This window comes from Siniperca chuatsi, linkage group LG24 (assembly GCF_020085105.1).
Source record: "Siniperca chuatsi isolate FFG_IHB_CAS linkage group LG24, ASM2008510v1, whole genome shotgun sequence".
Lineage (NCBI taxonomy): Eukaryota > Metazoa > Chordata > Actinopteri > Centrarchiformes > Sinipercidae > Siniperca > Siniperca chuatsi.
In genome coordinates, this window is record NC_058065.1 from 10,639,804 (window position 1) to 10,667,778 (window position 27,975).

The 27,975-nt window shown below is 40.7% G+C and overlaps 2 protein-coding genes and 1 long non-coding RNA gene across 16 annotated transcripts in view; 2 read left to right on the forward strand and 1 right to left on the reverse strand.

Moving 5' to 3' along the window:
* The window catches only part of LOC122872348 (peripheral plasma membrane protein CASK-like), a 43,421-nt gene extending 28,624 nt beyond the window's left edge, over positions 1 to 14,797 (forward strand). For 3 of the 13 annotated variants that reach the window (XM_044188458.1, XM_044188457.1, XM_044188459.1), the window contains 13 exons: positions 1,057 to 1,245; positions 1,888 to 1,966; positions 2,275 to 2,360; positions 2,540 to 2,755; positions 3,154 to 3,189; positions 3,842 to 3,880; positions 4,310 to 4,506; positions 4,913 to 5,028; positions 6,176 to 6,256; positions 9,822 to 9,902; positions 10,213 to 10,415; positions 11,229 to 11,312; positions 12,616 to 14,797. In XM_044188458.1, the coding sequence (XP_044044393.1) occupies positions 1,057 to 1,245; positions 1,888 to 1,966; positions 2,275 to 2,360; positions 2,540 to 2,755; positions 3,154 to 3,189; positions 3,842 to 3,880; positions 4,310 to 4,506; positions 4,913 to 5,028; positions 6,176 to 6,256; positions 9,822 to 9,902; positions 10,213 to 10,415; positions 11,229 to 11,312; positions 12,616 to 12,792 (1,584 nt within the window). In that variant the 3' untranslated portion in view covers positions 12,793 to 14,797. The remainder of the gene's footprint in view (positions 1 to 1,056; positions 1,246 to 1,887; positions 1,967 to 2,274; positions 2,361 to 2,539; positions 2,756 to 3,153; positions 3,190 to 3,841; positions 3,881 to 4,309; positions 4,507 to 4,912; positions 5,029 to 6,175; positions 6,257 to 9,821; positions 9,903 to 10,212; positions 10,416 to 11,228; positions 11,313 to 12,615) is intronic. The other 10 variants (XM_044188465.1, XM_044188464.1, XM_044188468.1 and 7 more) reach the window with 6 other exon arrangements.
* Positions 1 to 27,975, reverse strand: part of LOC122872353 — a 29,795-nt gene that overhangs the window by 883 nt on the left and 937 nt on the right. The window contains exons 2-4 of the long non-coding RNA XR_006377088.1: positions 25,842 to 26,011; positions 25,284 to 25,328; positions 141 to 1,231 (exon numbers count right to left, since the gene is read on the reverse strand). This is a non-coding gene — a long non-coding RNA (uncharacterized LOC122872353). The remainder of the gene's footprint in view (positions 1 to 140; positions 1,232 to 25,283; positions 25,329 to 25,841; positions 26,012 to 27,975) is intronic.
* Positions 22,196 to 27,825, forward strand: LOC122872351 (nuclear receptor subfamily 0 group B member 1-like). Of its 2 annotated transcripts, XM_044188481.1 has the most exons (4): positions 22,196 to 23,758; positions 24,178 to 24,415; positions 24,620 to 24,726; positions 25,992 to 27,825. In XM_044188481.1, the coding sequence occupies exons 1-3, from the start codon at positions 23,218 to 23,220 to the stop codon at positions 24,657 to 24,659; spliced, it is 819 nt and encodes a 272-aa protein (XP_044044416.1). In that variant the 5' UTR covers positions 22,196 to 23,217; the 3' UTR covers positions 24,660 to 24,726; positions 25,992 to 27,825. The 2 variants fall into 2 exon arrangements, with proteins under 2 accessions (XP_044044416.1, XP_044044415.1); XM_044188480.1 differs by lacking the exon at positions 24,620 to 24,726.

The following is a 27,975-nucleotide window of genomic DNA, read 5'->3' on the forward strand; positions in this document are numbered from 1 at the left end:
AGATGTATTCTTTTGCATTATTGCCACTCACAAATATGCACAGCAGCTAAATGTAGGATGATACTGACATGTATTCAGCTCAGTTAGAGGCACAAGAGGCTCAGGTGTTTCCCTGTGCTGATTCAGTCTGTGACACTTACTGGAGCTGTCTCGCTTTAGGTTTGGTTCAGTCCAATCAGCCCGTCTTGCTCTCTGACCCGACCGGCTGGGTTTTTCATGCTGCCACAGACATGTAATGGTGCTAGCAGAATGGCTGTGAAGGGCTTTTGCATGGTTGCACATGGGAAGAAACATGCACTACACAGGAAAGGGTTTAAAGTGAAAGATTTGGCAAGTGAGACATGACTTCACCTATGAGGCAATGCTCCAAGGGCATGCTTTGTCTTAGTACGCAGTCATTTTTGTTGGTATTCAATGGCAAACACTTGTTAGAATCCATTGCTGATGCCTTTGTAATCGTGTTGTTCTTCTCAGCCGCACAAATGTTCACCATAAGTCAAAAGCCTTTAGTGCCAGCTGTTTCAACTCTCCATGACTGTCATGCATCATCAGTGAACATGTTGTTGCTCTGATGAGCAGATGTGATCATTTGGCAAACACAGCTAGTAGATGGGTTTGTAAAAACACAGTGTCAGTAACATTATTAGTGCCCAGAGAGGATTAGTGTAAGCCACACTCTTTCTAACGCTGGAGCTATCCAATCACATACACACATGGATGCACACATGCAACCACATGTACCTTCCTCTTGACTGGGATTTGGTAGTATGTATCTGTTTTTATTTATTAGTTATTCACACATAAGTGTTTTCTTCTCGAGGCCAATTTAAGATTCCAACCACAAGTCTGACTCTCTTTTCTCAACATTACTGCCCGCAACAATTGTTTACTTTGCTTGCGGCTACCAAAAACGTTTTCCTGTGTGTACAGTATAGCATCAATACTTGCAGCGTTAATGGGCTTCATTCCCACTGGGTTCACCTATAGAAAAAACAGGGATACCGTGCAGTTGGATGCATGAGTCTTAACATTCGTGACTGACTGTGTACTCTCCAGGCTCTGCTGCAGACCCACGATGTCGTGGCCCACGAGGTCTACAGCGACGAGGCGCTGAGGGTGACCCCCCCACCCACTTCACCTTACCTGAACGGAGACTCCCCAGACAGCACCAATGGAGACATGGACCTGGAGAACGTCACCAGGGTTCGCCTGGTCCAGTTTCAGAAGAACACTGATGAGCCCATGGTGTGTAGACAGAAACGAAGAGACACACACATTCAGATTCTTGCACCAATTTCATCAGCTATGGACGAGTTTACATTTCTTTACTTTGTCTTTTCATCTAAACAGTTCACTTCTGGATACATGTTCCTTGACCATATTTATAACGGATCCAAAAAATCTAGTTGTAGACCCATTTTTATCGAAACCTTAGCGACTAAGTTAACACTTCCCTTAACCATTTCACAGTAAAAGTATTGCAGTGATTTGTTGTGAAGTAGCAGCAGAAAGTGTTCCTTTTGTATTAACATTTGCATAACACAGCAATACAGCTAAGTTTTCACAGAAAAGAAAAAACAGTGAGACTGCACTGAGAGTGCTTGCTTATGGTGGGATTTGTTGGGTCTCTGTAAATATTATAAAGAGTATGGTCTAGACCTGCTCTATAGGTAAGTGCAATGAGATAACTTCTGTTATGAATTGGCGCTATATAAATACAATTTTGTTAGATGAAAGTAGCAGAAATGCACATGTGAAACTGCAAACCTCTGACTCTTTAAGTGTGCTATACTGGGACTGTACTGCATGTAGCAGAGGGTATTGTCACTCTCCGCTGTTATGCTCTCTTACCAGTTATCCCTCTGACCCTGTATCTGTCTCTTCTAGGGAATTACTCTGAAAATGAATGAGCTCAACCACTGTATTGTGGCCCGAATCATGCATGGTGGAATGATTCATCGACAAGGTATGCATCCATATAAAAATACTACGTGCAACCTTACACCACGCATGCATATTTAACAGGCACATTGGTTTTGTCAATCTAATGAGATTTTCTCTCAAAATAAGATTAATCACACAGATTATAAAGTAGATTCTGGTAATTGAAATAACAATGAAATGTAACTCTTCCTTACATTAGTTGGACTCCCCTTGGAGGCATCTCAATAACCCCTGGGGTTTTTCATGGCCTCTGCTTTGTGAAGCGCTGATGTTTCAACACCCAAGCGCCTCATTTGTAGCCTTTATTAATTCATTATTTCTCCGCTTCAGGGACTCTGCATGTAGGAGATGAGATCCGAGAGATTAATGGCATCAGCGTTGCCAATCAGACGGTAGAACAGCTCCAAAAGATGCTGGTAAGTCACGCAGATCAGACTTCCCACATTTTGACTGTGCAGGCAGCTTTTCTGTTTCTTTTACCGGCCGTTAGTGTTCCTTTCTATTTGTTTTATCCAACTAGTATTCTTAGCATTATTTCTGTTTAGCATGTATTATAGAATGTAACATGCATTTCTCCCCCCCCCTTCTCGCACAGAGGGAGATGAGGGGTAGCATCACCTTCAAGATTGTACCCAGTTACCGGTCTCAGTCCATGTCTTGTGAGGTAGGGAATCAAAAACACACACACTTGCATACATTTTTGCATATTCTACAAGGGGGTAACTATTTTTTTCTGTTGCAGAAAGAGTCACCAGATTTGTCCCAGCAGTCACCTGCAAATGGTCATGCTAGTGTTACTAGCTCCATCCTGGTATGTTTCTGCTTCTCCTTTTCACTCTCACACACACACACACTCTTTCACAGAAATAGCAGCAGGCTTGTAAAAGCAAAGAAAATGCCAGCGGAAACACATTAAATATTGTTTCTTTTCAATGTTATTAATTTTTATTTGTTATTGTGATTACGATCTAACACAATGACAGCACAGCACACATATAAAAGTTAGTCATTCATGGGCTAAGCTAGTGTGTCATGGGTTAAGGTTCATACCGTCAAATCGCATCTTGGATTTAAATCTGGACCGGGATCAGTGTCATATGTCGTTTCCCCCCTAACTGTTAACTAATTTTGCCCTGTTCCTATGTTTGCGTTAGTGTGCAATCCCGTGAAACAAATAACTTACACAAAAACTTCTGTCATCCCAACTAGGACCTGCCATCGACGATCCAGCCCAAAGGCCGTCTGGTGAGATTTCCTAATTCTTTACACCACGACTGCACTTCTCCAGTTCAATTGTGTGCTCCTCTTTTTGCCTTACAATCTGCTACTGATATGACAAACTAACACTCATCCCGACACGTCCAAATCTGCATGTATGTACTTGATGTGTATGTACTTAAAAGCATTCATGCGTTCGTCCATTCCCATTACATCGAGTATTATTCTCCAATGTGAGGCCTTAACTATAGTCTGCTTTGGCCTCCCTTGAACATTGGAAAGGATTCCTACAGTTGTACAAAATGAGCAATGTTCGAGAAAAAAAGTTTCCCGGTCTGGAAAATATTACCTTGTGGACAGACATATTTCGTTGCTACATTGTATTGAGAAGAAATGAAAAGTCTGTAATTAACAAAATTTGAGATTGAAAATGTTAGGAACCCTGATTTGTCTTGGTCACAACTTCATTTGTTGATTTCAGCCTTTTTTTGTCTATTTCATGATGTGTTTATCATGCTCCAAGATAACACATGCATAAAATGCAGTACAAACATTTTAGTATATTAGATTCAGCATCCAATTGTGGGTCCCTCATCACACCCCCTTTGTTTATGCCCCCCAGCGTTTTCTACTGCATGATATATGTGTAAGTGTGTGTGTGATGCTCTCAACCCCATAGATCTCCAGACCTGCTATCAAGGACAAATTGTCCATCAAGGTAAGATGTCTCTAAGTGGACCCCCTTGTAGAAGTAGATCCCAACTCCTCCCACCCCCATCGCAAAGTTTGGTTCCTCATCATAGTGGTGTCTAGATCCCATGCTAGCTGTCAAGGCATAGTCTTCATACCTGGTTCGTCAGTGGACATAAAAGGCAACCAAAAAATGTGGATGTATGTGCATAAGCCGTCGATAAAACGGATACACCCAGAGACGTGGTAAAGCGCTGTGTTCGATCATTTTCGTCTTGCTGTTCATTTATCTAAATGTCTGTGCTCTTTCCTGCTTCAGCTTATACGCTCTTGATTTTCCCTCGGCTGTCTTTATCTTTTAACGACAAGCTGCATTTCTAACTACTTAACGATTTAGCAGCTTGGCCCATCTTTCAGCACCTAACACGTTTTTTGTCTCACTGTCCTGCCCTTACAGATTTACGTACGTGCTCAGTTTGAGTATGACCCGGCAAAAGACGACCTCATCCCATGTAAGGAAGCAGGCATTCGCTTCCGGGTGGGTGACATCATTCAGATCATCTCCAAGGACGACCACAACTGGTGGCAGGGAAAGCTAGAGAACACCAAGAACGGCACAGCAGGCCTCATCCCCTCACCGGAGCTACAGGAGTGGTGAGTAGAACACCTGACAAACATTCATCTGTACTGTATTTCTGGGCGTATTCACATTCAGTTGCCAGTTTATTAGGTACACCTAGCTAAATCTAAATAGCCCTACAATGAGTCCTACCTTCATGAAGGTTATATTGAGAGGCATATGAGGTCCACTAAATATTAAAAACATCTCTCAGTTTAATGCAATACAATGCAACAAAAACTGAACATGATAATTTTCAGAGTAAAGACAAACATTGGCCAAGAAAATGTTGTAAGGCCAGGCACTCCTATCAGATGTTACCATTATACCACAGGAGTTCAGGAATAGCCAGAAAATTAAAAAAAAAAAATGATTTACTGTCTTTAGCATTAAAGCCACAGACAAGGCCATTTAATTTAACATTACATGTGTTCTTTTCAGGCGTGTGGCGTGTATAGCGATGGAGAAGACCAAACAGGAACAGCAGGCCAGTTGTACCTGGTTTGGCAAAAAGAAGAAACAGTACAAAGACAAGTACCTGGCCAAGCACAATGCTGGTAAGCCAACCCACTACAAGCATTAATTTGGTATCTCACTAAGGCAAAACAGTGTAACTCAAAGCAAAGAGGTAGTACTCCATCTGGCTGTGCAGTTGACCCTAATTAAAAGTGTAATAAATCCACTTGCACTGCTACTGAAGGTAGCACCTTTTGTCAGGGACTTGCTAGGTTTAAAGGGCATGTGGGATAAATAATCACATCGTTGCATCTTTGTAACGTCAGGTATGTGTAACTGCTGCACGCCCGTTGCGTTTTCCCTCTGACAGACCTCTCCTACTGCTGTCTCAATTTTGCCCTGTTTTCAGTAACTAACAGCGTTGCAATTAACAGCTTTTGATGTTTACAGTGTCTTTTGTTCAATTTGTCTTCTTTTTATGGTGCCTTTTATTAACCCTTCCGCTCCCACCCTTTGTCCATATTTCATGCTGTCTCTTACCCACTGACATGGCTGCATGTAAGTAACTCAGACAGCTGGCGTCCAGCTTTTGTGTTTTTCTTCCTCCTCTTTCTGCTTTTATACTTCGTCCTCTTCCTATCGTCTGCTTGACTTTTGTATGATGGCTGCTTTGTTTGGCATCTCGTCAATTTGCATTGAATGGCTAATAACAAAGCAGTCTGGTTAGAAATGTTTTATCAAGGTATTTGACCTTTATCAGGTCTGCATTATGGCATCATTTGAATAACTCTGCTCTAAATATTGAAATGAATGTTAATGTTATTAGCATTGCTTGTGTCCCCTCTGATTCTGTATTAGGTACATCCAACTAATGCAGCGTGATACAACCCTGTAATACATCTTAAGTTTTTGTTTAAACTGTTTTTAGAAAGATGTTTATTCAATTGTCATTTTGGTGTTGGTGACGTTACCATCATTATACTGAGAGGTGTTTCTAATATTTTGGCCACCTTATTTATACTAATGAGTAGAAAAACACCTCTCAGTATACAACCTTCACGAAGTAGGATTTATTGCAGGACTGTTGTATTAGGCCTTGGTAGGTTTAGCTAATAAACTAGTGACTGAGTGTATATCAACCACTTGCCTCACAATTCATCTACAGAGTCATACTCAATGTTTTTAAATAAACATGTTAGCCCTTTACAGCCGATGCCATGCTAACAATGTTTCTCTTCTGTTCTGCAGTGTTTGACCAACTAGATCTCGTGACGTATGAGGAAGTGGTCAAACTGCCATCGTTCAAAAGGAAAACACTGGTTTTGCTTGGTAAGTGAAGATAGTCAGTGAAACTATCTGGTGTACAGAAAACCTACTAATTAAATCTAAACTCACCGTCGAATTTGCTTGCAAAGAAGATCATAACCCCAGTCTTTGTTCAAGGGTGGTCTTTGGTGTCGGATTTGAACGGTATGGGGTTTGCAAACTTACCAGCAGTAGTCTGTACAAAATGTTCCATGTACAAATTATCTACAGTGTGGGAGATGGGTCACTCCATGGCTGTTTGCTTGTAATGATTTCTCTTCTACATTAAATAGATCATGTCAGCTCTAGCAGTTGGATGATCTGATCCAGCTGTGGTCCTGTGGTAGCCTCTTTGTAATGAATGTCACTGATGTCAAAAGAATACCAGTTTCTGGGCAAATCCCCACTATTTTTAATATGATGTTCTGTGCATCTCACCAAACTACCAATGATGGAGTCAGTAGGTGTACCTCGGTTTTATTTATCTTTTTGATAGTCCATAAAACTTAAGACTGTCTTATGCTGTCAGGTTTGACTTCTTCCAGAGGTTGGAGTAGATGATCTTTCAACTCTAAGAGGGTCATTACTGGCTCAGCCTTGTACTGCTGTGTAGGATCCGACTAGTAGGCGTTGTTATCACGAAGAAGCAGCATGTGGGCTTTTGTCTGCTGGTGATGGAATCATCCTTCTGGATATTATTGGAGCTCTCTGTTCTTCTGGCTACATCTCTAGGTAAAAGGTCCACTCAATTCTTGTCTTCAAACTGTTGACATGCAAGCTCAGAAGTTCTTCTTTCAGATTTCATATCCCTATGAAACACGTTTTCTGCCTTGGTCAGCTCACATTGAGATGCATTCATGACAAGTCATCGCTCCTTATGTCTAACTTGGTTTCTATCATCCGTAACTGTCTTGTTGCATAGATTCAGTCTCCTGGAATGATTTCTCACGGGTCTGCATTAGGTGATGAAAAGCATGTTTAAATTTCACCTTCTCTTCCGCTAAAAGCATTAGGTTCAAACAGCACTGTGCAATCCTCACGTCCAACAACTTTAGTTCTGCTCGCTTAAAAATGGTGTCAGTTCAACGCCACTGCATACACAATACATCGGATGTTTAACCGTCTGTGGTTCTTCAACTGTGCAATTTTGACCCCAGTCTTCCACATTACTCATCCATGTTGGTCCAACACAGAAAAGATTGTGGTCAAAATTGCACTGTGGAAGAACAACAGACTTTCCAACATTCCATCTGTACACAATGGCATTGTACTGAAGAATAGGTTCTATCTGAAAATGCATTTTCAAGTTTAGCTAAAGCTCAGCTACGGTTTTCCAAGTATGAAATTCACTGTTTGTGTTTCCTTAATAAGCCACGTCTTGGCAGTCGCATGTAGGTTTGTTGCCGGGCAATTAACCTACATGGGATTGCCAGGACAGAGATACCATTCAATCTGGCTAACTCAGACGATTGACGCGAGAATTGTGCAAAGATAGACTTGAAGAAAATCTAAAAAAAAAAAAAAAAGGCAAAATTACAACTATTATTAACACCCGAGATCCAGGCTATGTTGTCACTTCACCTAGCGCAGAGACAACACATTCCAGGAGGTTAAACAGAAACAATTACAGAAGCCAAGAAAGCATCTCAATTGGAGCTACCCAACACCGTAGTGTCATGTAAGAGTATAAACTTTGGATAAAGTCACAGGGGAGAAAAAAATCATAACAGCTACTGAGCGTGCATTTCAATGCATTAAAAAGAAGAACAAAGTGGACTTTTTTTTTTTTTACATAGGGATGTAGCCAGGATTTTGAGTGCCAAGTTGCATATCTCGCTGAAAAAACAAAGCACTGACAGATATTGATTCTATAACCATCATAGTGGCAGACAGTGAGAAGGTAACAGTTGTAATGGAAACTGTGACATATGAAATAAAAGTGCATAACACCACCTATGTTAAACTCAAATCAGATCCCACACAGCAATACAAAGCTGAGCCAGCAGCTACTCTAACAGACTGGAAGGGGGGGGGGGATTCCTAAAACCTCTGTAAGAAGGTTGACCCAACAGCATATGACATGCTAAAGTTTTACAGACTACCAAAAGAACACCTCATACCAATCACCAGCACTGGTTGAATCACTGAGCTAAATTATTTGCCAGTGACATTGGGCCCTTGGTAGGATGCATAGAACATCATGTTATGAATAGAAGGGATATTGTCCAGAAAATCAAGGACTTGAAAGTGCCCCCCTCACCGAAACTGGTTTCCTTTTTTGATGTCAGTGTGCCATTTACTAGTATTTCCACCAAGGAAGCTGTAAAGGTCATTGAATAACAGCTACCACAGCTGGCAAGATAGAACCAACCACTACACTTGTACTTGGACACAGTTTATTTCACCACACTGCACCCTCACAGGTGAGCAGGAAGAGGGCGGTAAACTACCATTCCTTGATACCTGTGTTCATTTGAAGGCTGACAGGACACTCACCCAGACCAATATCTCAAGTTTAACTCCACCATAAAACAACGCTAGCAGAACATCTTATCAGAGAGAGGGAGGCAGCACATCCGGAGGAAACTCTAAGCCAAAGGGGTATGAGAAGTGAATAATGAGAATTCCTGACTACAACCAGGATGGACACTACTAAGCATCCCAGTGACTCCCTTAAGTGGCTGGGATGTTGGAACATATGGCCAGAGTCGGGACTTACCACAAACCAACTCAAAGCACAGGTTTGGACGTTTTCCAGGTATATCTTAATGCAACACTCGCATGCAATATGTACATTGAATGAGTCATGGTTTTTTCTCCATAATGGCTGTGAAACAATACCACTGTAGAGGGAAACGGAGGACAAAATCCACAGTTCTTGTTATGTCCAAAAACAGATTCCAATGTTCACTTAAAGCTAATAAGAAACTTTGGTAGTCTGAGTTAGACAAATCAAGTGTGTATTTTTGTCCTGGCAGTCCCGTCAACAAAACTTTTGTAAAATACCTAATCAACTTGGCCACCTAAGACGGTTTCAGCCGAACTTTGGAATACATTTTTGTTCAGGTACGAGGATTTTGTCACCCCATTTCTTACAGGGTAGTCTCTCTGTGGTGGTAGAAATGGTTACAGCAACCTTTAAGTTATTCAGTGTACCTATGGCATGCAGGTATTAAGAGATTGAAAACATTCAAACATATCCTTTAAGATCTCTGCTGTTTCACCTTAAAAACACAACACCCCCTCCCCCCGGAAGGAAAATTGGATCGGTGTATGATCACATGCACATCGTGAAACAGCAAGAACCAGACCAACATCAGCATCAACCACGAGTCAGGGGAAGCCATTCGCATCGGACACCAAAGACTACCCTTGTACAGAGAGGGATTACGATCTCGCCCCATATATGATCCCCTGACTGAGCAAACCACTTGCTTAAGAATCATTTACTTTTTAATATTCACCAGCAATATTAAAGACTGCAAGCAACAGGTTGGGCGATCCAGTAATAGACATTAGAGATGTCTATTACTGGATCGACCTACCTGTTGTTTTGATTAAATTGTCTGTGCTGTCTCCTTTCATTCAGGTGCACATGGAGTTGGTAGGAGGCACATCAAGAACACACTCATTACCAAACATCCTGACCGCTTTGCCTACCCCATTCCTCGTAAGGACACGCGCACACACACAACAACTACACAAGTGTAACAAAACAGTCCCGAATCAGAACCGCAAACTAGAAACCAAAGGGGATCTACAGGAATCATAAGCACTTTACAGCTGCAGGACCTCAGCAGTATAAATTCACAAAAATGAAAACACCATTCTCATCCAGGGTTTCTGTTAATAACATTGTATAGGAGAGAGACGTATAACTCTTTGTTTGGCATACGCAGACTCATCATCATCTGTTCTTTCAGCTATCTTTAATGTCCTATGATTTTCATCTCTGTCCATCCACCCGTCTCTCTGCTCAGACACGACTCGTCCTCCTAAGAAGGACGAGGAGAACGGAAAGAACTACTACTTTGTGTCTCATGACCAGATGATGCAGGACATCAGCAACAATGACTACCTGGAGTATGGCAGCCATGAGGATGCCATGTATGGAACCAGGCTGGAGACTATCAGGCAGATCCATACACAGGGCATGATCTCCATCCTGGATGTCGAACCACAGGTAACAGCAAAAGGATTTTAAAAGGCCATTTTCAAACATGGACTTTAACACAGCTGATGTCTGAATTCAATGCCTTCACATCATTGGAAAAGCTACAGCAGCACAAGGACGGTGTGCAGATATATTCAGCCACCTTAACACAGCATCAGTAACAAATTATAAAAGTCAATTAAGTAGCATTTCTCATGCACAAGGAATGAAATACTATGAACTAAACAATTTTAACATGTGGAGATGATGTCACAACCTAATGTCATTTTTAACCAAGGCGCTGTTTGTCATTAATAAATAAAGCCATGAAGAGCACCATTCATCTCCAAATAAAGTTTCTAAATCCATCACTTATGCCTTCATTGATATCAACTCACTGCTGTTTTTCAGCAGCGCTACCACCACCAAAATAGGCTTTTTTGGCTCCCTCTCAGATGCTAAATATCATGCAAGCACTGCAGCATTACAAATATGTCCTGTCATATCTGAGTTACACCATTATGGAACATTTCAGTGTTTGTTTTCATTTATGTCTCACTATTTTCATACAGATCGCAATGTATGGGATTTAAAGCGCTGACTGACAGTTTATATAGAAACTTTACATTACATGGGAATGGAGACACATTTTCACTTTTGTTTTAATGTATCTATTTTTTGTCAAAGTAACCTCCCATGTTGTGCAAGCCTGTTTATTAGCTTCACCTCTTTTTTTGAAACACCTATTTCCTTTGAAACGTTGGTAAAACTACAGTAAAAACTTTGGCTTACAGTTCTTTGGGCAGAACTAAAATAAAAATGTCCCTCTCTTTCTCTCATCAGGCACTAAAGATCCTTAGGACAGCTGAGTTTGCTCCCTATGTTGTCTTCATCGCAGCTCCCACCATCACCCCAGGCATGACTGAGGTACAGTCACAAATACTTTATTGCTTCCTCTCTCACTCATGCTAGTTTCAGGTTTACGTTATTTGCACGTTCTAACTCTCCTTCAGTCCAAATGCAGTCACACTGGCATTTTAGTCTGAATTCAAACAAGCAAACCCAGTGTGAAAACAACCTAAACTTCTGTTTCTGTCAACCTTTTTTGCTTTGCTCTGTGTGTCTCACTGCATGCTTTACGCATGTTTGTATTTTCTTTGGCATGCCTTTTTTCATTTGCACTCAAGGTTCCAAAGTGGTGCAGGAAACTGCCTGTAAGTACTAGTTCAATGGTGTGAGATTGTAGAAAGGCATGTGTTTGTGTAGTTGTCTAGCTTTGTCCTCTCTTGATTTCCTCTAATAATCCTCTTAATTGTGTGCTTTCTCAGTGGTGCATCTTCATTTTTGATGCAACTTTATGAATGGTTGTGTCCTCTAGCCCAACCCTACATCTCTATTTCCTTTTTCCTCTCCTTTCTGTATCCTGGACAAATTTGAGGGAAATATCTAATGGCAATTTTTCTGATCAATATTGCGATATAGATTGCAGTTGTTTTCCTTAAACTTCAGGCCTGCATATGATGGCCTTTGTAGTATTAAACAAGATAAGTTTGGACCAAGCTTAATTACGTTATAGATTGTACTGTATGTTGTTTATGCATTGTTGCTTTCCTAACAAAACTATTTAGCTCACTTTTAGTATGAGAATATATTACTGGTATAGTTGACAATATTTAAGTACTGTTATTTATTGACAACAGCTACAAAGTTGTGTGTTTACAGTTAATATTTTGCAGTTTTTGACTGACAAATCTGCACCGTGGCTACTTGAGCTAACGTTAACTTCACAGAACGACGGGACGAGCTGCTTCACGGGCCCAAAACCCTGAGGTCTTGCCTCAAGTTAACATGCTTAAAACAGTGATATGGTATACTTTAAAATTTAAGTGGTTGGAAGTAAGCCAGTTATTATTAACCATTATCTGCTAGCTGTTGGTTATTTACACTAGACAACTGACAGCTACATCATTATCTAGAGAGAGACTCACCACACAGGTGACTTTCAAACATCAAAATGATACAGCGTGGTCCTTTTTTTTTTTCAAGTAAACAATCTTTGGCCGAGCATAAATATTTGGAGTTAAGAGCATATTGACCAGACAACACCCAAGAGTTCCCTTTTGTACGAACATATAGAACCACACCACAAATGGAGCCTAGAAGCACATCACACACCAAACATACACCAAAACCAGTCGCTGAACTCCCGCTCTATTTTTCTCAATCACAGGATGACTCTCTTCAGCGGCTCCAGAAGGAATCAGAGATGCTGCAGCAGACTTACGCTCACTACTTTGACCAGACCATCATCAACAATGAGATTGATGACACCATCCGACTGCTGGAGGAGGCCGTAGACCTGGTGTCCACCACTTCTCAGTGGGTCCCTGTCTCCTGGGTCTACTGACATACACTCAACGGCCATTAGCTCATCACTCTGAACGATCCGACACGGATGCTAAACTTTGGTCAAATCCCCTTGAATCACATCTCTCTCATCACAATCGTACATTTCTGTAGATAAACTGTTGTTGAAAAAGAGGGAAATGAAGAAACTAATGACTGATTACAGAGACTTCATCCTGCCCCTACCCCCTTTTTCTCAACAGCCTCAAAAGGCATATTGTTGTGTACATATATACATATATACATATATATATATAAATGATAAAAAACTAAGTGAATATGGTTCTGTCCTAATATAGTTGAAGGGTGGGGAGTGGAGGGGCAGTCTGGTAGATATTTTGTACTTTTCTTTTGTAATTGATGGATGGGTGGTAATATGGGAAAGGCAATAGCGAGCATGACCATAAAGCAGTCTTATGTGGGTGCCTGTGTGTGTGTGTGTGTGTGTTGACCTTTTAAGGCACTTCTTGTGGTACTCTGTGTCCTCCTCTCCAACATCTCCTAATCTCCTCGGCCCCTGTGACAAACAAGCCGAACTTTGAAGCACATTAGAAGCTGCTATAGTGGCGACAAGTAACTCCCTCAGCTCCACATGCAAGTTTGAGCGAAGCAAAAAGCACAGGAAACTTGGCAGTTTCTTTCTCCCTCGGCCACTCCCAGCCCTTTATTTATTTCACCGGCCCTCTGTGCCTGTCAGTTTGTTGAAGGAGCACACTGCATCCCTCTACGCTGTCTTTCCGTGTGTTGCTGTAGCCTGTTGTACCATGCTTCCCTTCCCAACCTCTGACGGTCTTTGTTTACATCTCAGTTTGCACAAAATGGACAATGAAGAAGACGTACTGCATTTCGTCACCTCACAGTTTTCATTTTGTCTTGCCTACTCTCTGGCTGTGTTTACCCCTCTCCCTTCATACTTGAATTGCTAATCAGTGGTCAATGGACCTGGAATATCGTTCTTGGGGCATGATCAGCTATGGAAAAGCACTTACATCCACCACTAAACATGGCTCCTGAGCTGGAAGACAAAAAAAACTAACGGAAAAGGAGAAAAATAAACTGCCTTATCAGAGCCTCGGGGAAGAAGTCGGTAACACCTATGCACACCCCTGGTTTCTGCCAGGCAGACCGCCACGACAACCATTTTCTTCTTTCCTCACACTCAAATAGTGAGCCACACTTGTTAAAATTAAAGTGTTCATGGCAATGTCTGTGTGGAAGGGAAGAGCCTCACATAGGTGGGATAAATCCAATCCTAGAACAACCGTTAACTGTTGTCTTTAAAAATATAAGGAGTATTCTTGTTTTGAGGGAGAGAAAATAACTAAATTTTGTGTGTAAATGTTTCAATGGTGCGTACGTCATATGAGTGAATTACCAAGAGCCAGTGTATATTAATCCTTAAAAGAAGCTCAGTATGTGACATAACCTCTTGATGCTTTACCAGAAGTGGCACAACGCAGCCCCACCTACAGTAACTCAGTATGCAGGCACATCAGTTGAAGGGTCTTTAAAAAAAATTATTTAAAAAAAGTCAATATTTTCAACTGTGGTGTGGTTGCTGTTTTACACTTCAAGTAAAGTGTTTTCATTTCAAGTCCTGTGTAAATTACCTCTGCAAATAACAAAAGCAGCTCTTCTGTATGAAATGTTGTTCTTTTTTTGTTATTTCATTTTTAAAAAAATATATTTCCTTTTACGTGTTTAAAGTAAACTGCCTTCCTTCTGATTCTTTTCTGATGTGTGTGGGTATAATAATTTTGTAGTATTTTACATACAGATTTAGAAGTCCAACAGGGGTTTGCAAAACAAACATTTCTGAATATTTTGTCATTGTTCTTGTAACAAGTGAAATTTGTCTATTGGATTTCTCAATGATCCGATTTTAATGAGACGCTCCCACAGACACGACGATGTAAATCTACTCTGTATTCTATGTCATGCCCACAAGGAAAGCGTAATGAAGGTCTATATAAAATCACATTCTTCTCATAAATAATACAATATTGCATTGTTTGCTGTAGTCATAATTCCACTTTCTACACCAGCCCCATTCGTTGAAAACGCATTGATAGCCTCTGCAAAAATAAAGCTCAATTCAAACAGCTGCCAGGCCCTGGTTAAGTAACGCAGGAACACCTAATAAACCGATTTCGTTCTGTGTCTGTATTGATTTGAAGCACAGTTTTCAAGGAGAGACAAGTGTCTGGTCATTAAAAGAGGATTGCAAAGCCTGTTCAGGGTTTATTAGTTATTTGAATCCAAGGCCTGTACTGCTTAAGGTGCCCTTGAGAGAAGTTATATGTATTTGTACATGCACAAGTTAAACGTGGGGAATGCGATTCTGGAGAAATCCAATGCCATGATAGAGAGGGAACGACGACACCGCAAGTAACGTTGGCTAGGTTGTGGGTTAGCAAACAGACAGTAGCTGCTGCGAAGCTAACAGCCAGAGAGGACGAGACGGTTTCCCAGAGCCAGCACAGCAGCTCCAGACAGCGATACTCACAACTCCCCTGCTACTATAGCTAACATCACAACAACAGCATGTCTTGGCAAACTAGAAAGTAAGCTGAATGTCTGCGGGCAAGTCATTTAACGTCACCTGACACACAAATCATGGCTGGAACAGTGTTGTGTGGCTCGGTCCGAGCCACTTCGTTTCCCCATTTACAGAGCCAGGGCTGTGTACAAACACCAAGGTTTTTTCAGCGCACACACACAGCCAGAGGACCTAGGTGTATTGGTTTAGAATCGCACACCCCACCTTTAATTAAAAGGTGACATATTTAAGGTTTCTTGGGGTTCAGTTGCATGACATATTAAATGTATTCTGCTCTATTTTGTGCCATCAAAAATAACCTTTTGTAGTTGGTTTAAGGATAATGCAGCTTACGGCATTACAATGTAGTCTTCGTCATATCAAAAAACATCGCAATCAATGGTACTGAGACATTAAAGTTCTCTAAGAAAGCTCAAAATGTTTATCAGCCTTTTTAAAAAAAAACCTCAGATGTCCAAGTGCAGTAAAAAAAACCGTTTCTTTTCAATGAAATTATTTTAATTACTGCTTACAGCTAAAGAGCATTTCATTTCAATTTCAAAAAGCTTAACAGATTTTTTCACCTCATAACCACATTTTTTCCTGTCAAATTTATATTTGATTTCCCTAGTTGTTTTTTCAGCTCTGTCTCTGTTCGAGAGTGAAGCCAAAATGGAAGACACAAGGACTACAAATAAGTCTGTTTTTAAAAACACACACTAGTTGGCCCTAAATGCACCAGCCTAAAGAATGCCTGGAGTTCACACCAAGTTCAGAATAATGAATATCAAAGCAGCAGATTGAGGTTTGGTCATCGAGGATGGCATCATGTTGAGTGTCTGCCTGCAGGCGACAGCTTCAATCCAGTAAGTGAGTGATGTAAGAACCTGCACAATATGAGCGATGCGGTGTGGGAAATTTCAAAAGTCTCTAGTTTAAAACAGACACCACAATGGGGAAAAACACAAGTCTGAGACCATATAAGCTGCTCTGGTGTAAAGAAAATAAATAAAGTATCACATTAAAAGGGTCAGTTCACCCAAATTATAAAAAAACAATCAGACAAATACGTTCTCACTTCTAGTGGTATCTAACCATGCAGATAATTTGGGGTTGCCCACTTTTGGGCTTTCCATCTGTTAGATTCCTGCCTCCACCTCAGTACAATGGAGGTAAATGGAATTTCATTTGCAGTGTCGAAAGCATTAAAAGAAATTACATTAAAATAAATCAAAGGCTAAATCTTTACATTAACACAGTACCCACTTCTCTGGATAATCCACAGACCTCACTGTTGACGTGTTTTTATTTCTACCAAAGAAATAATCTCTATAAAAACTGCATTATCCAGAGTGACAGGAACACTGATTATGGAAAGAGATGTTGCTGTTGAATATTTTAAATTTAATTATTTAATGCTGCAAGCGCCACAAACAAAATGGCATCGTATTGGGGTGGAGGCAGAACTCTCAAAACCTACAAATGGCATAAAATGTGTTTCTCAATGTGCAATTTAGGTGAACCGACCCTTTAAATTAGGTGCACAGTTTATGAACCTTGAACTGATTCTCTATCAGCTTCCATTTTCAGATGAAGGTCAGATGAGTTCATATCATAAACATATACTAAAAAAATGTTTATTGTTTAACTGTTTAAATCAACAGAGGTAAATGTTTTCATCGACTAGTAATCCATGGTGCTGCCATTTTGAACAATTACTTGACGTAGCCTCTAGTGTTCAAACTAACTAACTAACAACAGGCAGCCTGACCGCGAAAACCATCGGGAGGACGAGTGGGAAGGCTGAGCAGGCGGGCAGAAACAGGCAGGAGGACAATCAGAAGGCTGGAGAGACATAGGGTCACAACGAGGCAGGGACACTACGGCGCTGGACAACTGGGAGTCTGGAGGCAGGCAGCCAGCTGGGGACACAGCTGGAGACCAGGCCGGGCGGCTGGGTAGTGGAGAAACCATAGCATTGGGCAGTTTATGCAGCCTAAGACCTTAGGAAGTGTCCACACAAGGCTTGGCTTTAGGGACTTGACGACGAGACGAGACGAGTCAGGGTGGTTCTTCAACTGGTCCATTGCTGGCTCATGAGGCTGAGTACATACAAGCTGTGAGGACTCGGGCTGGAGGCTAGCAGGTGGGGATGCAAGCTGGACAGCCTTTATTCTTAGACCCTTGATTTCGATAAGGAAAACTCCACAAGCAAACCCTTTAACAGGGAAAAAAGGAGAAAACAAAGGAATCGCAATACAGGAGGATCTTTCTTCCCAAGAAGACAGACATACAATGTTGTTAATTCTTTCCTGATGGCACGGTTTGTTCTCACTTTGATCGTGGTGCCAAAATACATCATCACGTGCTGGTTGATCAGACTAGACAGGGAGTCAACTTATCAGTGAAGTGCTAAGTATCATATGTTGATGACACAAGCATGAAACTCTTAAAACACGGTCATAAATTTAAAACTGCCCGTTTTTCAAGATTCCTGTGCTGCCTGTCTGTTCGCCTGCCGTCCTCGTGTCCAAGGTTGAACCTATCAGTCTTGTGAGATGCTCTGAGCTGATAGGTGACTGATGTTTTACCTCAAGAGACAGAGATACAGGCCCGATGGAATAACTCCGTGCTAAATGGACCGGGAAGTTTGCTGGCTCATCTCGGGGCTTTGTTTCATGGCGGACTGTTGTTTTTCCTCCACAGTGTGTTTGCAGAGATGGCTGTTTGACTGTGTACTCTGGCTCTGAAGCACAGATAAGTCACTGCTTGCTCCTACAGTTATGAATTGGTTGCTTTGAGCTGAGAAAGCAGGAAATCCTGTGATATGATGAGAGGTCAGCAGCCACTCGTGAACCACTTTCTGACAGTTGTCTTGTTTTGATTTACTGGCTATTGGAAGCATTTTCTTCACTCGGAAATTGGCTGGGCTGCAGTAATAATACCTCTGCAAGACTGTAGCAAAAGTTTTTGAAGTAAATACAAGCTGTTTGTTATTTATCAAAGGCTTCATTTCACTACCTTACAACAAAGTGTTGAAAAGTCAAACAAAAACTGATTTGTGATATACACACACACACACACACACACTAATATATATATATATATATATATATACACACACACACACATATATACGTACGTGTGTGTGTGTATATATGACTTGTTTTTAAACAAATTTGTCTTTCAAAAGTTATTCACATTTAAATAAAGTTTAGAACTAAAGCAGCATAATAAACGGTAGATAACACTGTGAAAGAGTCCTTTCTGTCAGACAGCAATGCCTCACAATGAAGGGTTGGAGTGCTCCCTACGTTTTGACTCAAGGCTTTTCTCGGCATTGGAGCTTGTTTAAGTGCAATGTGAAAAGGCTGTGATGAGGAATGAAACTTCATAAACAACCCTGAGATATACAGTAAAGGATCATTAGCAAAAACTTTGATGAAAAGCGCCTAAGTCCTTCAGAATTCTGCATAATATCCATCCCACTGATGTCCCGGTATGATCTTTGTATAGTCATCATTATTTGTTCTTGAGTTGAATTCAGACGTATGTTTTCTGCTACACTTCATTACTATAGAAACAGTTTCCTCCACAAGGAGAAACGTCTGGCCTTGTCAGGTAGGCTGATTACACACCGAGGGCAGCTTTTATGCTCATATCACTGCTGCTTTAAAACCTGTGGCTGAGAAAATGGAATCAAACTCTAATGGCTACGTGCCTCTCTTGAAAAACTATTGATTCAGTGTCAGAAAACTTCTGCTGCAAGACTTGTGACAAAAACTGCACAACAATCTTCTCTGTTTTTAACTTGAGTTTAAGTTTCCAAAATTCCTTTCGTTACCTACAAGGCTGCACATGGTCAGACTCCATACTGCATTTTTGAACCAGTGCCTGACCATATATAAATTAGATTTGTTTTGGTATCACTGAATTTAAAACGCGTTATATATTTCACAGAAAGAATTAGTAGATTATTGAACTTAGAACTGAAATTGTCACTGCTGGCTGAACCTTGTGTCTTCCAGAAACCAGAAATCTTATTTCTTATCTTATGATGTTTTTTCAAAAGGTTTCACAATCCCAAAAAAAGTCACGACATTCAGAGATCATTCGAGAGGAAACTGAAACTCACGAAACACACATGAATATGGTGAGTAATTTTGGTCCACTCAAATGTCACAAAGATTCCCTCTCTTTAGTGCTTGCCTGTCAACCAAATGTAATAGCGTATGCAGTTAAATTTATACGTTATTCTGGGTGCAGACTAGAATTTGCATAGCTTTACTCTCATCAATTAATATCGTGCAAAAATCTGCTGGGGACTATAAAACCGCACTTAAAACATTTGAAAACGAGATTCAAAGTATTCACTTTTGTTTTTCAAGCGAGTAAAACATTTGTGATCAGATAACTGATTCTACAAGTAATTTGTTACTGAGGTTGGTTGGCTGACTGGTTAAAAAAAGTTCACAGATGAGATGTAGTTTCCTACTTGAATTAGATAATAATACCGATTGGCTTGACATCACAATGTGAAGCATTTAGATTCTATAATCCAGACTGACTGATTAAGAGTTTCCTACTCGAGGGTATTTTGACGGAGACACTGGCTGCTTTGTGAATTAAACTTGTAACCTTTTGGTAACATGGCAATAGTTACATCACAACAGAAATCAGGTCTCCAGGTCCACTTTGTGGCCATGAAAGAGTTATTACTCATATATCCTTTATAATAGGATGGTGAAGGATGCAAGAACATGTCATTTCTCTGCACTTATTTCTGCCCATCAGCACAACCCCAGATTCCTGTTTAAGACTGTGGATCAGGTAGTTAACCCTGCCTCTCCTTGTGTCCCTGCTGATTGTGATGCTGATTGTGAAAAGTTTCTTTTGCACTTTGCTGGTAAGGTGGAGTTAATAAGATCTGGTATCACCCCCAACCCCGCCTTTTTAGATGTGGATCACCCTCTCGGAGATTCTTTGAGCAATTTTTCTGCTGTTACTCTGCCTGAACTCGCAGACATCATGTCTCTTATGAGAGTATCCTCCAGCCCTCTGGACAAAATCCCAACTAGGTTTTTATTGGAAGTTATGGATTGTATTGCGCCCCTTTTACAAATTATTTTTAACAGCTCGCTGTCTACTGGCCGCATCCCAGATTACTTTAAAACTGCTTGTGTCCAGCCAGTCCTAAAAAAACCTGGGCTTGATCCTACACTCCTGGATAACTATCGCCCAATCTCCGATTTGCCTTTTATTTAGAAGATTCTCGAAAAACTTTTATCTAAGCAGCTTCTTGCTGCTGTGGAAAACAATAATACCTTTGAAAAGTTCCAATCTGGCTTTCGACAGCACCACAGCACTGAGACAGCCCTTCTCAAAGTCACTAATGACCTTTTAATGAATGCAGACGCAGGCATGTGTTCAACTCCTGTGCTGCTGGACTTAAGTGCTGCCTTTGACACAACTGATCATGGCATTCTTTTAGATAGACTGAGGCACTGGGTGGGCATATCTGGCACTGCACTAGACTGGTTCTCATCTTATCTGTCCAATAGGAAATTCTGCATCATCATTAATAACTTCATGTCATCCTTTTCCCATATCAATTACGGTGTCCCTCGAGGTTCAATTCTGGGACCAATATTGTTCTCCTTATACATGCTTCCTTTGGGTGATGTCATCCGCAGACATGGTATTTCTTTTCATTGTTATGCGGATGACACTCAGTTGTACCTCCCTGGCAAGCCCACTGCCGCGTTCTCTGCAGGACTGCCTGTCTGACATAAAAAATTGGATGTCGATAAATTTTCTTCAACTCAACTCAAATAAAACTGAAATCCTTGTTATTGGGCCCCAACACATCACTAAACAAATACTGCCATCTACTGGTAACCTATCACAACATATCAAGCCTGTTGCAAGAAATCTTGGTGTCCTGTTTGATAGCATTTTATGTTTTGAGCAACATATCGCTAAGCTTGTCCAATCATGTTTTTAATCACTTCAGAAATACTGCAAAAATCCAATCTCTTTTAAATCTTAGTGATGCAGAAACTGTTGTACATGCTTTTATCTCCTCGATTATTCTAACAGCCTGTTCACTTGTCTTAATGAAAAAACTTTGACACAACTGCAGACTGTACAAAACTCAGCTGCTAGGCTGTTAACCAGGACCAAGAAGTTCAACCACATCACACCCGTTTTAGCCTCTTTACTGATTTTACCTGAACTGGCTGTTTATTTTATTGCTTTTGTGTATTTTATTTCTTCATTCATTGTGGTATTTTATTCATCTTGTTGTGAAGCATTTTGTACTTTCTTTTGATAAGTGCTCTATAAATATATTATTATTATTATTATTATTATTATTATTATAACTGTGCATGCATTTAAACCGGATCTAACAGGCAACAGATAACCAGAAACAGGCTGAAGTCAACCTGTACAGACACTGTAGTATGGGGCTGTTGCTAACCATGTTTGTGTTGAATTAATGAAATGGATCTCACATTAACACAAGTCCATCCTGCCCTCTGAAACCCATCTGCAAACAGCCAGAGTAAGACTGGAGGTTGGCTTTCAAAATGAAGGCTTCATATTTACCACATGTCAAAATACTCAATTAGGTCAAAAAATGTAATGTGAATTGAAATTAAATGTAACATGGATACAACAAGAATTGTTTGCAGGGATGTAGTGGAAGTAAATGTTATTATCAGCTGTTGTATTTTCAATTCAATTTATTTATATATATAGTGCCAATTCATAACAGAAGTTATCTCATTGCACTTTTCCTATAGAGCAGGTCTAGACCATACTCTTTATAATATTAATTACAAAGACCCAACAAATCCCACCATGAGCAAACATTTGGCGACAGTGGCAAAGAAAAACTTCCTTTAAGGGCCATCCGCCACTGCTATTTCTAGCGGGCTACACTTCTTTGCACTATCTTTCAGGAAATCTCCTTCAATCAATACCAACACAGCAACTAACCCAACTTCACTCTCGATTCACATCAGACTCTCGACTCTACTGTCTGCAGGTGCACTCGTTACACTCACAACTGTACCCTATAAAACAATAATATTAATCACTGTTTTAATAATATTGTGACATTATTACCATTGGACTAAAATAATACAATGTACTGTACTTCAGCAGCAGTGCAAATTTAGTGGAATTAAGTAATTAAAGTAAACCAAGCCATTATGTGTACAGTAACCATGGTTACATTTTTACAGAATACAGTTTATTTTAATTTCTGCACATTTGATTTATTTATTTTCTTAATATTGCTGCATATATTTGTATTGTTTACAATTTACAGAAACACTTGACTCATACATAGACATTGTATGTTGTTGGTCATAGCCTATACTCACACCTCTTTTTTCACCTACATGTATGTACATTATTGTTCTATGTTTACCCATCTTTGCTCAGCTTTGTTGTAGTGTTTTTAGCTGGCTATGTCCCTGTAAATAGTTCTGGGAACTGTGTGTAAGTACACTGAGAGCAACTTAAAACCGGAGTCAAATTCCTTTTATGTGAACACATACTTGGCCAATAAAGCTGATTCTGCTGAAAGTTTACTGCATTAATATTTATCATATTTTCAAGCTCGAGAGATTCAGGATAGGTTATATGCTAAAGAGAAAAAATGCCCATATTGTCATTATTTTCCGAAAGTCCGAACGTCAGTTCTCAATCTGGTAGCTGTTTTGAGAACTGACGTTTGAGTTACTGCTGCTACCTTGTTATGCTTTTATTGTGGAAATATTGACCGGAGGTGTGTTTTTGGTGCCCCAAGTCTATAAAAAAAAATAAGATATTCGCCAAAACAAGCTCACAATCAATCGGGCAGCTTTGAGAAACGTCATGTCGTGTTGTGAGTGTAGAGACCGTGAGGATGCAGCCCAGGGGAGCATCCTCTACAGCATCCTGAACAGAGGCGCTCAGTGCCCGCAGGAACAGCTGGAGACGGCCGCTGCGCACCAGCTTTGCTCCTGCTCCAAGAGGAAACTGGTGGCGATCCGGGCTCCGCACTTAGTTTTCAAAGCGGCATCGGAGGTGCTTGTGAAAACTTTCAGGTTCGTGAAAAACGTACCGTGTTTTCGGGGTTTGCCGGAGGAAGACCAGCTCCGGCTCGTGCGCAACAGCTGGGCGCCGCTGCTGGTTTTGGGCATGGCCCAGGACTCCGTGGACTTCGACACGGTGGAGACGCAGCAGCCAAGTCTGTTACACAGGATTTTAACGCACAGCAAAGAGCGACAGCAGCGTACAGCGACCGAGATTCAAGACCCAGGGGTGTCCGTCTGCGATGCAGAGGGGATCAAAATGATTCTGCTCAAGAGTAGAGGACTGAGGATCAGCGTCCAAGAATACGCGTTTCTGAAGGCAGCGATACTATTCACCCCGGGTAAGAAACAATACTCAGCTGGCAGTGTTTACCACACAACACCGTTAAAAGTTGGTCATTTTGATAGTTAAGCACAGTCCGACTCTAATTCACTAACGTTACAAGAGCTTTTGCTGTATGCCTTTACAGTTTTACTGTTAGTTTACGGTAGGCTACCATTTCAATATCATGTGATATGATTAGGCTATAATATTCATATTAGGTTAATTAGCCTATATTTATGGTGACTTCAACATACATAATGGTATTTTTCTTCTCTTTTTATGGCATAATAGGCTAACGTGCCTTTGTAAGGCCATTAATACAGGTGTGACTTTAGGGTAACAAACATTAGCCAACTTTGCCTAAATAACTTTATTCCGTGAGTCATTTCGGAGTCTGTTCCACACTGATTGTCAGCCTGCCTTGTCATCCTGTAGCGGTGGCGGAGCTGGAGTGTCGGAAGTACATCCGGGCGCTTCAGAGAGAGGCTGAGCGCGCGCTTTACCAGCACGTGAGAGTCGTCCACCGGGAGACAGCGGGCCGGTTTGGCAGGCTGCGCGCGGTCCTGAACACGCTGCGGTCCGTGGACCCGGACGCGGTGGCGGGACTCTTCTTCAGACCCGTGACCGGGACGAGCAGCATAGACGAGCATGTGCTCGCTATGTTTTATGAGCGGTAAAACCCACAGAAAGGAACAAGTTTGAGACTGAATGATACGTTTTAATTGAATGTAATCATGTATTTATACATTTGTTTATATTTTCCTTTTAAATTTAAAGAATGTAGCCTACTGTAAGCATCAGCTGCACATTATGAATTCTGCTTGATGGAAACAGTCCTGCTGCACATCATGACTTTTTTGTTTGTTTGTGAGGACAGGGAGGACCACTCCAGCCATGGTGACCTCACGACACAATGAGAATGACCATGATTACTTCAAACCTCTGCTGTTACTTTCTGGCATATTCCAGGCCTTGCAACTGTCGGTAAAGGCCCGTATTCAGAGTTGCCTAGAGCTTTACAACAGTACGAATAAATCCTCTACTGATTCTGCAGAGATCCGACTCGGAGACAAGATGAGACTCTAGGAACCAGGTTGCACAGCAGCGTGGGAATAGCATACAATAAGAGCACCGCTTACATGACAAAAGTGTAATACAAACATCTGTCCGAACACAGACAGACCTCGCACTCAAGCTCAACTAATTCACATGCTGTTCCTTTCTCCTTCAGCTCAATATATCCATCGATCCTCTCTCAGCAAATCACAAACTAGATACAACCGTTTACACCACCCATAGCTTGATACCATCAACTACAGCTGCAGAGCATCTGCTTCCACAAAACTAAATGGCATTAAAGCTTCCAAGAAAATGAGACCAAAGACAACCACCAAACTTGAAATCAATCAATAAGCATAAACAGCACAGAAGCATCGCCTCATGTGATCCCATGCATTTTAAAAGTTACATTCAGAAAACAAAGCAAAAGAGTCACTGCTTTAGAAAACAGTAACAGTAAACAAGTATGAAGCAGTTCCTACCATTGATGCTCAGTGTGACCGGTGGAGACGATCACCCATCACTTTCTGAAAAAGATGAGCATATAAAAAGTATGAAAAACTAGTCAAAGTAAAAAAAAAAAAAAAAAAAGGCAATAAACAATTGGTGATAGCAAGTGTCTTTATCCTTTGGTTTTACAAGTAAGTGAGTTTGAAAAGCCAGAAATCTTCATTCTTGGCCAAATCATAGTTGGATAAGATGCTGTTTATTGGCAAATGAATCTGTGGTATTAATGAACAATGCTATTAAACTCCAGCAGATATATTGTGGTCACTTTAGGGCTGTAAAATCCAACTTATTGCCCCTTAAACATTTTGCAAACAGGCACTATAATCATTAGTACTTGCTTGATGTCAGATATATTTTTTACAGCTCTTAAATTACTTTCTCAATAATAATAATACTACTACTGTAGCTGAACTCAAGCACACACATATACAGACATACACACTCTCCATCACCAATCTGACACCCACAAAAAAAAAAAAGTTATGGGTGTCAATTAAAACAGCTGCTAGACAGGCTACATCGTAACGCACCGGTGGTTTGGGCTCCATCCATCTCTCTGTTCAGACAGAGAGTATTCAGTAAATACATCTCCGCTCAGCGAGGATTCGCTTGACGCCTCATTTCATTAATATCGTCAGGAGCCGGCACTGAGCTGCTTCTCTTCTTCCTCCTGCTCCCAGGTGTCGGAGGATGCTGTTACCTGGGAAATACCAGCCTGAATTAAACCACACGAAATGATACTGCAGATTGTCCCTCCTGATGCAACGGCACACTGTGTTCACAATGTGAATGAACATTTCATGCTGAATCACCTCCCATGATGCACACTTATTTCCCATCTTTGTCTTAACTTGAGGATGTGTTGTACGTTATTTAAAGTTCTAATACTGGATGTGATTATTACATGATACTCTGTGCTGAACCACCACACTTCTGTCTATGTTTCTATAGTGATTTTAGTGACTTGTACACATTTTAAAACTGTTTCTGATTTCACATTATGTGACAGCTAAACTTGTTATGATGGATTAATGAAAAGTGTCCTAAGAGCTCATTTTTACAGCTGCAACTGACAATTAAAGCCACCCAACACAGTTTCCCAGAGCCCGAAGAGGCGTCTTCAACTTGCCGATGTTCTGTCGATGAACTTGTTATTTCTGCACTAATTATTTTACACTGAAAATTCCAATTAATCAGACACATTTAAATACATTTAGATGGTCAAATAAACTGTGGGTTGCATCTTAAAATGTAATGTTGCACAGAACATTTTGACATGAACTTCAGAACAGCCTGATGAAATGAGCTGCTGTTTATGCCACAAGGAGCTACAATACACAGATTTAAGAATGTTAAAACAAGTTAGCTCGGGGCTAACTTCTGTGCTATTAGTCCCGCTATAGCTATAAATATATCACTGCTGACAGGCTATTGTGGCTTGACAAATGAAGCCTGACTCCTACAGGAAGCTATAAAGACAGGCATTGTAGTGTCCTTAGAAAACACAGATGCGAGCCTACATTCTTTAAGCATCTAAATAAATGAAACATTGCAGCATTTTAATGACAGTGACCACGTCACATTTCTGGGACTTCTTCACTGGTAGCTTTTCGATCTTTCCTCGAGGCTACCGGCTCTGCATTGTTAAAAGTCAGGTATCAAAGTCTAAAAGTTCCCAACTGCTTATGACAATGAGCAAATGCTGAGCACAGCTTCTGAGCTTGTTCTCTCAGGGCTTTTCTTTCCTCCGGATGAAGCCTTTCAAGGCAGCAATAGACATTTAAGCTTAGTCTTGAGTATTAGCACCACAATCTTCCAAGCATTTGCATTAATGGCTTTTTTTCCTCTCAGCTACTGAGTCTAACACTTGCTAAGCTTGTCTCAGATTACTTTCCTTTCCTTTCGGTGCAGGATCTCATATCGCAAACAACTGAGCCAGTGGGCTTCAACACAAAATCTCAGAAATACAGACTGATCCTGAGCACACAAACGCATACTTCCCACTAAACGTGGACTTCCTACACTGGCACAAATTAACCCTAACCTGTAATAAATGCATGGCATTATAACCTATAAACATGATTCTTGAGCTGAGACGATTAGCTGATTATTCGATTAGTTGATCGACAGAAAAGTAATCTGCAACTATTTTGATATTAATAGTTTAAGTCATTTATCAAAAATGCCAAATTTGTCTCAGCTTCTCAAATGTAATTACTGCTTTTCTTAATCTTATGTGACAGTGAACTAAATATCTGAGTTTTGGACTGTTGGTGGAACAAAGCAAGACATTTGAAAACGTCAGGTTGGGCTTTGGGAAATTGTGATTGTGATAAATGGTGTTTTTTCCCACAATTTTAAACAGTTAATCAGTTAGGCTAAATGAGAAAATAATCAGCAGATGAATCGATAATGCCAATCCTCATTACTTGCAGCCCTACATGATTCCCTGCCATGTTAGCTCTTACAATGTACTATCATGGATGTGTCATCAATAAAAAGGACCCAACAAAACGTTACTGAATTTCTGACTCTCATTGGTGTATATATAGTCTGCCAAATAATGCTTCCAGTAGGCCTATTTACACATGGCAAATAATAAACGTTGATAGAAAATGTTCATAAATTCTGACACTGCCAAATGTTTTAGCATACTTAGCTAAC

Bases quoted from the DNA above. Each gene is read 5' to 3' on its own strand.
- LOC122872351 (XM_044188480.1), top strand. From the start codon at position 23,218: ATGTCGTGTTGTGAGTGTAGAGACCGTGAGGATGCAGCCCAGGGGAGC. The intron at 23,759-24,177 runs GTAAGAAACAAT...GTCATCCTGTAG, and splicing joins AGCGATACTATTCACCCCGG to CGGTGGCGGAGCTGGAGTGT. The intron at 24,416-25,991 runs GTAAAACCCACA...TCCTGCTCCCAG, and splicing joins CTCGCTATGTTTTATGAGCG to GTGTCGGAGGATGCTGTTAC.